The sequence below is a fragment of the Rhipicephalus sanguineus genome, unplaced genomic scaffold, assembly GCF_013339695.2.
Source record: "Rhipicephalus sanguineus isolate Rsan-2018 unplaced genomic scaffold, BIME_Rsan_1.4 Seq480, whole genome shotgun sequence".
In the NCBI taxonomy this organism is placed as follows: Eukaryota; Metazoa; Arthropoda; class Arachnida; order Ixodida; family Ixodidae; genus Rhipicephalus; species Rhipicephalus sanguineus.
The window spans coordinates 253,713-268,395 of record NW_023615345.1 but is presented as its reverse complement, the minus strand read 5'-3'; the positions used below and the strand labels follow the sequence as shown (position 1 = coordinate 268,395).

The following is a 14,683-nucleotide window of genomic DNA, read 5'->3' as shown; positions in this document are numbered from 1 at the left end:
TTCTGCTTCTCTTTACTCAATAAAAATTAAAAAGAAAGCAAACTAATACATAAGACTCACATTGGACAACGTTGTGTGTCCCAAGCTCTCTGGCAATTCTTGGGTGTTTTAGGGCAGACAAAGCAGGGGCATTTTTTAATTTTCCCCACCTTAAGCCAATTAAGTGCTCATTTTTGAAGGCATCCAATTTCCCAAATAAATAAATAGAACCTCCTAGCACCTATCATATACATATAACAAGGTCATAAACACTGCAGAAATTACATTAGATTTTGAAATAACCAGTATCCACATGATGATTTAGATGCGGCATCAAACCTTGCATGTATATTTTAAATCTCGTAAAGAATTCAAAGGCACCTTCTGTTGACTAGCGCCTTCATACTTCACCACAGCATCTTCCAGAAGGCCTACATTTTGGCCAACAGCAAGACTAATGCAGAGGAAGAAGAGAAAGGTACACACGGCACGGCGCTGTGCCGCGTGTATCTTCTTCGTCCACGTTAGTCATGATGTTAGCAAAGATGAATCTATACCACCTCGTCCAGTTTTCCATCCTACTTAAGGCCTACACTTATGTAATAGCTTTAGCTTGTGCATAAACTTCTTAGAATTTGCAGATACCGGGTTGCCAGAGCCATTAACGGCAGTGGCGAAGCTGGTAGCGACATATCTCTTTCGTTACCACGCCTATTCAAATCGATCACCGGTGATCGATGCTTTGAACCGTCGATATTGGCATGTTACATTTGTATGTCATGCAACTAGCACCTCCTAGTGATTAGTCCAGCCACTGAACTTTAAGAATCAAATTGAATTTGCCTGCTTTGGCAACACAGTGGTCTTTGACGGATATGAACCAATGTGCGTGTGTTGTTGGGAAAGTACGCTTGGCTGAAACACTTGAGAGAAATGCGTGCCGCTCGTGGTTATGCTTCAGTAACATCAAAATTCTGTAATCAAACGAAACCTTGCCAGTCAAATATCAAATTATCGTGTCAGCTTCGCAATATAACAGTGCTGAGCGCTAATTGCCCGAAACTGATGCCAGCTATTGACTAGAGAGCTGCTGTTTGGAGTCAGGGAAGATTTATTCTACCAGAACTTATTGTCGAAGGTCTGCCTGTGTATAATGTGTAAAGGTGGCCTTTTAGCCAGTTTCCAGCAGTTTCGGTGTCGCTTCTCTTGTTAAATCCGAGGAGGAGAGCATCGGGCGACATTAGTCGCTCCCATGGCGCCGTAGTCATGCCGCGTGGGTTCCCACCTGCGTTGCGAGAAACGCTCGAAACTATCATGCAACTACACTTGCACTGAGTGACGAGGGAACGAGCTCTGATTCCGAATATGACAGCACCTCAGCTTCAAGCTCTGACGGCGATGATGCTTTGCGTCAGTCTGGGACATCCACAGCCGTTCAGGGGTTAGTTTTTCCTTTACAGCCTCAAGTTGTCTCCTCCCCTGTGCGTGCGTAGCTGCTGACCTTTGTGCACATCTCTGAGAGCTACTCTGGTTACGCACAAGGTCCACATGTGCTCGGGCGCGATGTGCTGCTGTCGGATGTGCTCCGGACGGCCCCCTCGGCCCCGCACTAAAAGCGGCGCGAGATGTTTTACGAACGTGCGTGATTTCGTTTTTTTTTTTTTCACAGCACAGGTGATCAATACTATTTGCAAACATACAAATAATATGCTTGCATGCATATTTTTGACCAACCACCTATGTGGGGAAGGTGGCTCAGGAAAGAGGTTATGCAGACGAACTGGTGTTTATTGGACTTCTGATTTATATAGATGTTTTATTTATGTAGATGTTGTTTACATTAAAACATCACCAGCTTTTCTCATATAAAAAACAAAAATTTTGTGCAAAAAGTGCAGAAGTGAACGTGTGCTCACGAAAACCATGAAATCTTCACTGCATGGCACAAGCAATGAAGCAGTACCTCGCTTCAGTTTTTGTTGTATGTTAATAGCAACATTGTTAGAGCATTTACTATTTTTTATACTATTCCTAAGTCATTTATCTCCAAAATCTATATTCTGGATTTCTTGGTTTTGAATGTTTTTGTATATGTTTTGTTTCTGTGTTATTGGCTGACAACAAAAATTACACACTTCCAAATTTTTATATTCCATAATATTTCCTTGCCTACAACTTACATTTTTTGGAAAGGGCATTTCATTACGCATAATTTGGTATGCTGCAATGCGAGCTAGAGTACTTTATAAACTGGCAAAAATTTCTTCCCGAGACCTTTGAAAAATGACCATTTTCTCGCGGTAACGAAGAGATATTGTGGCATTTCATCAAACTACATTACATTTCAAATTTATTCCAGCCATGTCAGTGTTCTAAGTACTAAGATTTAATTATATCACTCTCTTTACACCAGCAGTTAAGAAAAATGAGTAAATCACTGCAATGCAATATCAGCACTGTATGCTTCTGGTTAGGCTCTGCATCATCTGGTGTACTACCAGCATTTCCCATTACGTATACGTACTTCACCATAGCCTGTAAAAACGCAATGGTAAAGTCTACAGAAAAATTCCCTATAGTAGTAGCACTGGCATGATCACTTTGTACATTCATCATCTCAAACAGAATGTGTTGGTAGTTAAAGGGATTGTCCGGCAATATTTTAAACATTATGAACTGTCGGGTGTTTCATGTATATTCAAAACATAACGGTGATTCTTTCACGCTAAATGAAGCCTTATATAGTTGTATTCAGCCTTCTTTCTCATGCATACGAAACTAGCAACATATCGTACAATTAGCAGTGGCCACTGCAGCATGACGTCACAGTGGAACCGTGCATGGGACTCTCGAAGCTCTCTGCTCTGTACTTTGATGCACAGTTTGCTTGACGCTATTTATTCCTCGAGCCTATGCCTCATTAACTAAACAACTGTTAGTACCGTATATGCTCGTGTAATGGCCACGCCCGTGTAAAACCGCACCCAAAACTTTGTTAAAGATTCCCCCCAAAAATACATTTAAAAATACCCGTGTATTAGCCACACCTTAATTTTTGAGGAGGTTAGCAGTGTTATATGTGTGCGGTGATAATTCCGAAGTTTCTTTTTTTTTTTTTTCTTCGGGGGCGAAACAAGGCAGCCATGCAGAGCTTTCGGCACCTCCAGAGAGCAAAAGCACAGCCACCAAGATTTAGCGCTGCCTCTGGGTTGCTGCCTCACTAAAAAACACCAACTTGATGGCTGAAGGGGGCACCCTTGTGGACCTGTGCCACTAGGTTCCTGAAGCACAGGGTGGGATTTTCTTCAAAGCTGTGGAGAAATGCTTTAAGGTCACGGAAATCTTGAACAAACTCGACGGAACAGAGGAGGCTCTCATCTCAGACAGAGGAGAGTTTGAGGACGCGACGAGTTCAGGAGGAGAGGACGAAGAATAACATTCATGCAACCGCGTAAAAATGACACAGGTTGTTCCCCCTTTTTGTGTGTTGTAGGGCACCTTAGTGGAAGCCGCGGTTTAAACATGCCTCTGCATCAACGCAAATGCCTGATGCAGTTGCTGGTTTTATGCGAAAGCTGCGAGTCACATTTGCAGTGATGCTACTGAGGACTTCTGATTCGCAGCAATTTTTGGAGCAGCACCTGAATAATTATTATGGGACTCTTATGAAGAGCTAGAAATATTTCGATTCATTCCAAACCTCATGGAGAAAATCATCTCTATATTTCACTCAATCATACAAAAATATGGGCGTCATGCAGTTGAGTGCTCTGGAATAATCTCTTCAGTGAATATTTTCGAAACTATCAAATAAACAGAATACTGGATCAATAAAATTAACACTCTAAATACATCTATGTGGTTACCAGCAGACGTGGTAGCCAAATGCTGCGACGTACAGCAGTGCCTCAATGCTATATAGTTACAATATCCCTAATGCATTCCCCTAAGACGAATACAAGGCGAAAGCCAGGTTCTTTTTATTCTCAATCGACTGTATTGCTGGGTGCAACATGACATCACTTAGCGCCTCAAAAAGCCAACTTCCTCCGGCAGTCCCTTCCCTCGTTCTGAGGCCTCTCTGTGCTGTAGCAAGAGCGTTCTCACAATGCTTCCATACAATCGTTTGCGCATGCACCGGGTTGCCTGGAAGATGGAGATCTGCTTCAAAGTCAAGCTTCTGCGAAAGTGTCCGAAAGTGCGTTTAACGGGGGACTACATGATTTAACAAACTTGGTTCCCTTTTTACAGCGAAGCTGCATATACTAGCTAGGACATTTCGATTGTATGCCGAAAACCCTCTAGGAGCAGTGCAAGGACAAAAAAGAAAAACTCCCAGGGTCCCTTACGCATTCACCAAAGAGGACTCGAAGGCGAAAGCCCTTCTTTTTCTACTCGCTCGATGTAGTAATCCTCCCCTGCCCCCCTCTCAAAACTTTCTGCACCTAACGTAGTTTGCACCGCCACCAGCATCGGAGGCATTGCAAGCTTTCTGCACCTCACCTGGTTTTGCACTGCCTCCATGATCGGCACAACGATCACTGAGGCAGTGCAAAGGGACGATGTCACGTGATGACATCATGTGACTTCATGGTGTATGCCGTCACAAGTTTTAGCGATCGATGATGTCATGATCACGTCATCACGTGATTTTTTTCATATCAATCCTGTTGACGCCGCCAACGGTCAATTTTGTGTTTGATGAGGTATCTAAGGCTTTCACATTAATATTGCGTATTGAACACTAACAGCCTGGCCTTCAACAACCTGGCCTTGCATATCAAACTAGCTTCCACCATGTCGCCACTGTGCCGTGTGCTAAACATTTTCGCTGGTCATCCACCTCACAAAGTGGAATGGCTCCTCATTTTATTTTATTTTCATTGCGATAGCAATTATACGGACACCGTCGACGGGTTTTTGCTGTCGCCATCACGCTTCGTATGAATTCCAAATTGATAACACCACCCCGCACATCGTATGTTCTACCCGCGAGTAAAAGATCGCCAGCTACCGGCGACGAACACGTCTGAAGCGGAGATGAAACGAGCCAGCCGTCTCCGTCGCACGGGGGGCGCACATGCGATAGCATCACCCCGCGTGCGAGGCCTGCCGTCGATTGCTCATCAAACAGAGAGGAAACAGAGAAACGGCCTGCCGTCCGTCTTTCATAAGGAGCATAAAGGGACGCCAAGGGAGGAGAAGGGGGGGGGGTTGCGTCGCTGGCATGCGCACTATCTCGAGGCATCAGGAGACTGCTCGTAAGCTTGCTGTGTTCGCAACACTTGCTTCGCGTTTAAAAAACTGAATGCACGAAAACCGCTTCTGTCCCTGGAGCGGCCATATTCAATTAAACCAGCAATTGAGTTACGCGAAGTCATCTTCTTTCCTTCGTGCAATTTGTGGTATCGCATTCATTGCTTTGCCCTTAAGTGACACTGATTTTTTTTAACCGTCAGCTATTGACCCTGGAAAGCGAGGGGAGGACATGTAACATGGCATAGCCGCTTCACATCGGGCATTCCGACGTCAGGGCCGTCAGCGACGGGCCCACTACAAACAGCTGATGTATTAAAACCGAATTACGGCTGCTCCGACCAGGAGGCATGCTTTTATTAATGAAATTACACTTTTTAAAAATCAAGCGAAAAATTCAAATTGGGACGTACCCTATCACTCACGACGTCGAAAGAGCAGGGCCTTTTAGGGGGTATTTACCGCAAGAGCGATTACGAACCCGGATGTGCTGGTGGAAGGAATTACGAAAAAGCTCTTCTGGATGAAGATCCAATTTTTCATTCCACTATGTCATGAAACAGAAGTGACAGACATTTTAGCGTCACACGTATATATTTATTAGTGAACACTGCTTCAATTACGTGCAGTGTGACGCTTGAAACGAGCTATCAGCAGCGTTTCTGGAACAGACAACGTCCAACGATGAATCGCCGCCACACTTTCTCACTACCGATTGGCCTAGACGTCGGGAGCCTCTGCTGAGAGTGCGTTTTGCCGTCGAGCCGACCTGCACAACAGGACCTGCATCGGCAACGAGCATGGCGTCATGGCTTACTCGGGACGCACGCACAAGCTATTCAGCGGAATAATTCTTGGTCTGTGGTTGCGACTGTGGCGGCCCAAGATGAAGCTGCACATGTTTTGACACGCTGGCGGTGCGATTGCCAGTGACAGACGACCCCAAACCCGAGACTCTGGCGCAGTTTGCCGCAATTTCCGTCGACGTTATCAGGATGGCGCAGGAGTGGAATCACTGCATTTGTGAAATCCTATGGCAATAACGGTTGCACAATTCATTAATTGATGGGCAGTTACTTCCTTTCCTTTTTTTTTTCAAAAAGGCAGAATGTTCAGGCATAGAGGCTTGGAAAGGTAAAAAATTGTGGGCGCCAGATCAGGCTTCCGCTGATGGGTTTGCGGCCTTCCACTAGTGGAGACGCCAAAATCCGGTGAGAGGCATACGCTCAACTCATAGCACTCGTCTTCATGATGTGCCGTGCACAGTCTTGAGTGTTCCGACCGAGACCTGTTGGCACTACAAACAGCGTCAACCCACTTCCACCTGTAGGCTCTTGTCAATGGAAAACTTGTGAAAAGTCACGTCGGGTGAATCCATAACATAATGGGTCTTCCCCTTAAGCCTTATAACTAGCCTGGACACTAAATTCACAAAAAACAAAACAAAGAAAAACTGGCTGCACTCGTGCAACTACATATAATGCAGCTTGGCACGTCTGCCTGGTGGCCCAAGCCACCTGACACAGTCCCGTGTGATCTCACGCTCACGGTTGCCAGCACGTTCTGTCGTTGACATGAGATATTAAAAAAGTGCTGAATTTGATATTTACTTCCAGATTAATTACGCACTTGCCTTAGCCCTCCAAGCTGGCAAGAATACAACAAGACACACACTTTCTTCTAAGACCATTTGTTTTTGTTTGTAAAATGACCGGACAATTCCTTAAGCTTATTAGCACCCCTCCCACATGTATGAGGTGTGCCAGATTCAGCTGCACTTTCCAAGATGCAGCATGTTTCCATTTGTCCTACAATGAGCAGATTTCTACACAACAAATCCACAGCTGCTCATAATAGTTTAGTAAGATTGCTGGCCACCCAAGATGCAGCAAAAGGCTTAAGCTGGAAAACTCCAGCATCCATTGGCATCCTGTTTTAACAGTTAGAGCCATCTGCATAAGCAATCACTGAAAAATGCCATTGAAAAAAGGCCACTTGATATTATTACACTGCACAGGCAGAGACTTAAGAAACTTGAAATAGTACTTCATGGCCTAAGAATAATAACTTCCAGCATTCCAAAAACTTAAGACAGGTACAAATATGGGTCCCACAACTTGCAATGCCTATATTGTGCACACAGGATGCAGCATGTGGCCTATAATTTGAAAAAAAAAGAAAAAAAAAATGCAGCAGTTGTGGGAAGCACCGCAATTATTTAGAGAAATTATTGAGAGGTTTCAAGAAATTAAAAAAGCAGAACAAAAATATTTGACGCTTTTCAGCGATTTGCTAGCCTAGGTAGTAAATCCAGCAGACTCACCAGGAGCTTCACTTGATGATCCGAGGCTTGCTAGAGCATCGGGTGGCATGAGGCACTCACTGTAATGGGCGGCATTCCTGGCAGGCTAATTGGTGTGGTCAGGGGGACAGCACTGGCTGGACCTGCTGATGGCAGAGTTTTGCCCCAATTTGCTTATCTGTTTCTTTCGCACTGTACACAAGAAAACCGCAATTTCCACTTTTTCTTTCACTGTGCAGCTTAAAACTAGTGGCAGCCACTGCGGCGCTGCTTCTCGCAGACAAGCAAACGAGTTCTTTGCACTTCTTTTGAGTTTAACAAAGAATTGGATAAGCACTACACACCAAACGCAAAGATAAGCGGTCGAATTGGGTATTTGAGACGGCTTGCCGTTTTTCCTGACCATATTCTGCAGCGACATGCCTATTTTCAAAAATTGTCACGTGAGCTTCCGGTCTGACGTAACAATTATGATGGATTTCATGCGCGCCTGGTCCGGTGCACTCAGTTTTCAGTTTCACCTAGATGGGGGCTTTGAATTTCGATGATTATTGTCTCAAATGACGTGCAATTTAAAAAAAAACGGGAACGTCAAATTGTCACGCCCGACAACTTTCCATATGAACAACGGCCCTCAAGCTAATAATTAAGGAGTTAATTAACGAATTTTTTAAATTACTCATTCGAATGTAACTTCAGGTGCAGCAAATTTTTCTACCTCGGCGTTAGAGTTTGTCTGCAAAGACGACAGGGGCCTGACTGTTATAGCATTTTATAAAAAAATCTCTTGTCAAAAAAAAAAATACCTGTATATAGCACTGCAGTTTCAAAAGATCTTTCTGTAACCACAACATTCTCATGCCTCTCACAGGTCAATTCGTTTAAATATCTAGACATCTTATTTGGCCAACATATATTATATATATTTTAGGATGCACATATTCATAATGTATGCAAGGTCGTACAGTCGTTACTCCCTAATTACAGCAATGCAATATTTCCCTCGTGAAGTACTTTACTATGCATTTTGCCATAGCCATGTTATTTATTGCTTGGAATCATGGGCATAACTTATGACATATACAAGCTTTACAAAAAAATTGCAGAAAAGGGCTCTGAAAATAATTAATACCTCAAACTACACCAGTAATACATGTGATGATTTTCTAAAACAATGTGTTATCGGTTAAGGCACTATGTAACCATGAGATCTCATTCACAATTTCTTCACATACCTGTCCGATCCTGTTCTGAACCGAGGGGAGCACTGCTAGGTGGTCTGCTTTCTGTGCTTTCACTTGTAGCAGCTGGTACAGGTGCAATTTCCCCTACAGAAAAAAAATTACATCAGCCCCACTACATATGTTTTGATGTCATGAAGACAAGGCCAAAATTTCAACCTTTAATAAACCAATCAGATCTGTAATGAATATACTAGTTGAAGGAAATCTATCCAAAAGCAGTGCAAAGCCACAAATGAAACATTCGCTTTACTAAAAAATTTGTGAGCCATTCCACTCTGTGAAGGTGGATGACCAGCAAAGCTGTTTAGCACACGAAACAGAAGTGACATGGAGGAGGTCAGTTTGGATCAGAGGCCAGGTTGTGAACATACACATAAACATTCAAAACACTGTGCAGTCTACTGTGACACATGGAAGATGACACCCGACATCGAGGTACACTTTAAGAGTATTTGCTTGCTAAGCCCACCTACAAGGCCATATTCTTCACTACACAGTCGAACCCACATATCGAACTAGAAAGAAAACTGAAATTAGTTCAATATATAGGATAATTCAATATACAGCTTTTAATGAAATTATAATATTTTTGTTGCGAATTTCAGTGTGCAAGATGGCTTCACGGCAGTGCTTTACGATAATGTAGGAACATGCCTTCACAGCAATACACTTTTTTTTGTTTTTATGATGTTTTTAGTTGGGGAAGTAGGGTTATACATAGAGGTGATATACACAAGAAAAATGGTATCAATGTAAATAGCACCTCAAAATCTTCATATGCAGCTGGGCCATTCCACACAAACGTCCCAGCCATTTCGGCAACCACTCAAATGCCTTCGAAAAAAAATCGTTCCGATTTATTGCATTGAAAACGATGAATTGCTAGAATATTTCGTAGAGAAAAAATTGTTGTGGGAGCCTTCCAAATTTGCTATTACGTCATCTGACTGTGTTAGAAAATTGATTCTGACAGTATCATTTCTCGTTCACTACCAAAATTGGTTACATACTAATAAAAAGTGTTTGCGTAAGGTGTTCGATGCTCAATAATATTACTGCAATTTTTAAAGGGCCAGTAAACAGGCTCCGACTTTTCTTTTACACCCCCCAAACAAGTCGCCAATTCGTACAGTAGACCGCGGCGATCACATTTTCCGAATATTACAGTGCCGTGCGCCGCGCAGACCCTCCATTTCGAAAAACAATTCCCGCGCTTCTTTCCTTCGCCGGACCAACCCCCCTCGTACGCGCAGTGACGCGAACTTGCCCATGGGCAACTTGACGTACCACTGAGCTCGTCAATTGGTCTAAACCAGGTCTCAACAAGTTAACGTCAGTTCCTGTTCCCACCCATCGCTACAAACTGCGCCTTGTTTCTTGGCCCTGCGGTGATGCGGTTTCGGCCACGCAGTTGTCGGGTTGCACGCATATCGCCTTCGACATGATCAACACGTGGAGAGGAAGCGTTGTCGGCTACAAATCGAGCGGAGAGAGGGGGAATCTCCGGTAGCTCGGACGGGTCGCGCTTGCTTAGTTTCCCATTGCACGCGCAGTTCTTTTCGCGGGGTTCTTTTCTCTTAAGCACCTTCGTCATCTTGGAAAGGAAGCATGCATTCCTGCTGCGTTGTGAACTGTCACAAAGGTTTAAAAATACCAAAGAGCCGAAAACTGCCCATCAAGTTACGGAGCACGTGCGACAATGTAAACATTAAACAACCAGGAGCCGCAGCAAGCGAAAGTGCATTGTGAGTGATCGAGCTCGCTGATGACGTCAATTGCTGACGTCGTGTCACGTTGCCGAAGTGGGCGGAGTCACGACGACGGGCTACGCCTTCCCTCCCTGTGGCGGAGGAGGGCGGCGAGGCCGCGCGAAAATTTGAAACCAGCTGAAGCGGATGTTCTAACCCCTGTAACTTCCTTTATAGCATGTATTCACAAAATTCTTGTGGCAGCATGTTCACATAGCAAAAGTGCGCATATTCTCTTAATTACAATTTTTGGACCTCGGGGTTGTTTACTGGCCCTTTAACAGTGGAGCTGTTTATGCCAGCTGTTGATTGTAATCCGCGAGCAAAACTGTCATCATCATGAACCGCACGCCCCATGTTCGTCCTCCTTTTCATCTTCTGCTTCGCTTCCACAACAAGTGCGCTGATTTGTCCGGCGTGGGATGGAATAACTCCAATGGGTGAGAGACGAGTACAGAGAGAAAAGAAAGAAAGAGAACTTCATGGTGAAAAAAATTTCTTCACAAGGCAGGATTCAAACCCGTGTACCCACGGTCCAAAGGCAAGCATCGTAACCACTCGGCTACCCAGGCACACTCGCAGAGCATAACATAGCCTTGTATAGTATAGTATACCAAGGGGATGGAAAGGAAGTGAGGCTGAGGAGGGAGTATACAATGAAAAAGAAAGAGAAAGAAATAGAGAAAAAAAGAAAAATATATAGACAGAAAGAGATAGAAAGAAAGGGGAAGCTAGAAAACGGGAAGAGAAAGAAAGAAGGAGTGAGAAATATAAATATTCATACATGGTGCAATATTACAAGAAAAATTCAAACATGATTTTGGCAAGATTTCTGGAAGCATATCACAGAAAAATTGCAGTAATATTACTGAGCTTCGTACACCTTACACAAATGTCTTCACTTAAAATGTAAACCAAATTTGATATTGAAACGACATACAATACTCTCAGAATAAATTTCTGACAAACATCACTCGGATGACATTATGCGAAATTCAGAAGGCTTCCACGTGACCAAAAATTTTTTCTCCCAGAAATATTCAAGCAATTGCTTTCATGCAATAAATCGGCACAATTTTTTCGAATACATGAGATGGTTGCCAAAATGACTGGGACGTTTGGCGTGGATGACCCAGCTGTGCTTACTCGTCGGGCATCAGAAGTGTCTAGTCTGCCTTAGCCGTAATGTCAGCCTTGTTTTCCAATATCATAATCGGCATGCTTCTTGGGGTGCCATACACAGCGGAGATGTAAGATTCCTACTGCAGAACATAAATAAATTGGCAGCGGCTGGTTTCATTTATTTCATTGTGCTCCAGCATGAGCTTCCTTATGTGTAGGCTTTGCTGCAACACAGCACTGTATTGATTATCGCCAGCTTTGCAAAGCGTTAAAAAAACAAGCGGAGAAGTGAATGGTGACCCCACATGATGGGCCGACGGTGCAATGATGAGGAATCATGAGGGAAAGCGGTAGTTTCTACTCGCTCCGCGCGGCTCCCTCCCAATCACACCTCTTACTCTCTGAAACGCATGCAGAAAAGTCCCCTTCCACGAGGAAAAGCCAAAGTTTTGTGAAGAATAGCCAACCTCTTGGGGCATTTAATGCTGCCCAATGTTCGACATATCAAGTGTTCCGGTCATTTTTCTTTAAAGTAGCCGTAGCTTTTCCTGTGCATTGACATTAAAGCATTGCCATGCTCTAAAATAGTTTGATATAAAGGAATTCAATTTATCCGAGCTCAATATAGTCGGGTTCAACTGTATGCAACATGGATCGTCTTGTCTGGCTTGCCATGTGCATTTGGCATTTCATGTACACTATTCATTGGTGTTTGCTGCCCTTCAGCACCATTCACATTCTGCTGTTGCGGTTCCTTTTGTCTTTCATCGTAGGCATGCTGCTCATCGGAGTCCTAACTATACAAGGCTGTTAGATGGCTACTGCAGAACATAGATTGGCAGCTGCTGGTTTCATTTATTTCACTGTGCTCCAGCATGAGCTTCTTTTCTTTATGTGTAGGCTTTGCTGCAACACAGCATGTAAAAAACCAGCTTACACCAATCCCCTTAAAGTCAGCTTCACCTTTAAACACAAATGCAATGCAGTTGAATGTAGAAGCTACAGTAAGTAGGTAACAACTTCCAATCCTGAATCTAATATGAGAAATTCTCCTTAAATTTGTACAGAAAACTTACACCATCTTTAGACCCATCAATACTGCTGATTTATACATTAAACAAGCATGACATTCATAGATTAAAAAAAAATAAAAAAACCCCATGACTTTACCAATAAAATGTAACCAGCTGACATCACAACAGCCAAGCAGAACATGGTCATGGTATGCAACTTGCATACCATGACCAAGAATGCCAGCAGCTTACAGTGTAAGTGGCGTATTACATTAGACACCACAGCATCACGACATCGCAAGTCCACCTACACCCTGCCATGAAAGACAGACTCAAAATGCCGACAATCATGCAATTTTAAGTAAGCATTATCACAAGAATGAGCAAAATCCTGTTACTGTGCTTTCTCCTTAAGGACTTGTTACAATTGGTGGCGTGAATATATTTGAAATTTCGAATATTTTTCGAATAGCGTTTGCTATTCGATTCGATTCGCACTATAATTTTACTATTCGAACAATTCGAACTTCCAAAGACAAATACAGTCAACGTCCGATTGAAAGTGACCCCTTCAAATTTTCAATATGCTTCACCTCATTACATCTTGTATTGCGGCAAAGCTGCCTTTCAAGCTCTGTTACGGTCGAACTTAGCCAAGACACAGTCATGTGCGATTGGAAGTGGTCCCTTCAAGCTCCGCTACGGTCACAAATGTATTAACTCAAGAAAACGCTGGTTCCAACATGGAGATGAAGATGTGGCAGAGGCGGGGGCTCAGTTATGCTGTTTCGTACCTAAAATTTGGGCAGGAAGTCCGAAAAATCGGACGCCGAAGCTTTTGAGCATCCAAAATTTCAGATGTTCTTATATATTGACATCTACGAGGCAGATCTGGAACTCCAGACAAAGCACACCCTTGTCCGCCACATCAGTAGGGCTTCCACAGAAGTTGAAAGAGATAGAGGCTGAGCAAATGGCATCTTTGCCTGTCACGTGTAAAGTGTTGTCGGCAACACTTGGTTGCACCAAATCATGTACATAAATACAATTCGGCCTCTACATTGCCTATTCTTTATAAGACAACTATGAAACACCACCCCGCCAGCGCTTCATCAACCTAGCGAAAAGAAACACTTTCATGCTGCTATCTCATAAGAATATGCTTAGGAATCCTCTCCACTTTTTTTTCTGCAATTTCGCTTTGAAGTATTACAAAAATATTCGAGAATATTCGAAAAATATTCTGTTTGATTCGCACTCACACTTCAATATTCAAATTCGCTTCGCACCCAAAATTTTGCTATTCGCACAGCTCTAGTTACAATACAGTAGACTCACGTTAAATGGAACCTGAAGGGACTAGGAAAATATGTTCCATTTAAGAGGAGTTCCATTTACTGAGAGATGAACAGGGTGCAGAATTCAAGTACAAAACCAATCATATTAGAGGCGGCTGTTCCATTTACACAGCAATCCCACTTAAGAGATTTCCATTTACTGAGAGTCTACTGTACATTCCCCTTCCCCAAATTTTTTTAACTACCCAATTTATTAAATTTTTCACCTTCTCCTGTGTGAAAAATTAGCATGCAATTTTGATTAGGCTATGGACTGCACTTGTTATCCAGACGTATTTCTGGTTATTTTTAATAAAATACACTGACAGTCTACTGCAAGGAGTTCCAGTTTTATGTAATACCAGCACAATGCCATCCTGTATAGACAATAAATACTGTCCAGCAAATCTTACGTGAAGGCAAGGAGGAGTCTGCTGCTGGTTGCATAGACACATCACTCAAGGAACAGCGTTGACTTTCTGTGCTAGTGCGCTGTAGGGTCACTTACAATGCTCGGTGCACTCAGCTGGACCTATAGAAAAATGAAGTTGCCAAAAAGTAACATAAAGAGCTATTACCAATAGTTATAGCATTCCATGTAGTGTTACCCATTACTTTGAAACTGCATGAAAACAAATTAGTAAAAAGGACACTCTTTCTCTATGTAATCAGTAATGATAGG

At 43.1% G+C, this 14,683-nt stretch overlaps 1 protein-coding gene across 1 annotated transcript in view; it reads right to left on the bottom strand.

Annotated features, from left to right (window-relative positions):
- Positions 1–14,683, bottom strand: part of LOC119377492 (Golgi reassembly-stacking protein 2-like) — a 44,958-nt gene that overhangs the window by 2,566 nt on the left and 27,709 nt on the right. The window contains 3 exon segments of the mRNA XM_037646928.2: positions 7,559–7,683; positions 8,773–8,865; positions 14,415–14,493. Of these exon segments, the coding sequence (XP_037502856.1) occupies positions 7,589–7,683; positions 8,773–8,865; positions 14,415–14,493 (267 nt within the window). The 3' untranslated portion in view covers positions 7,559–7,588.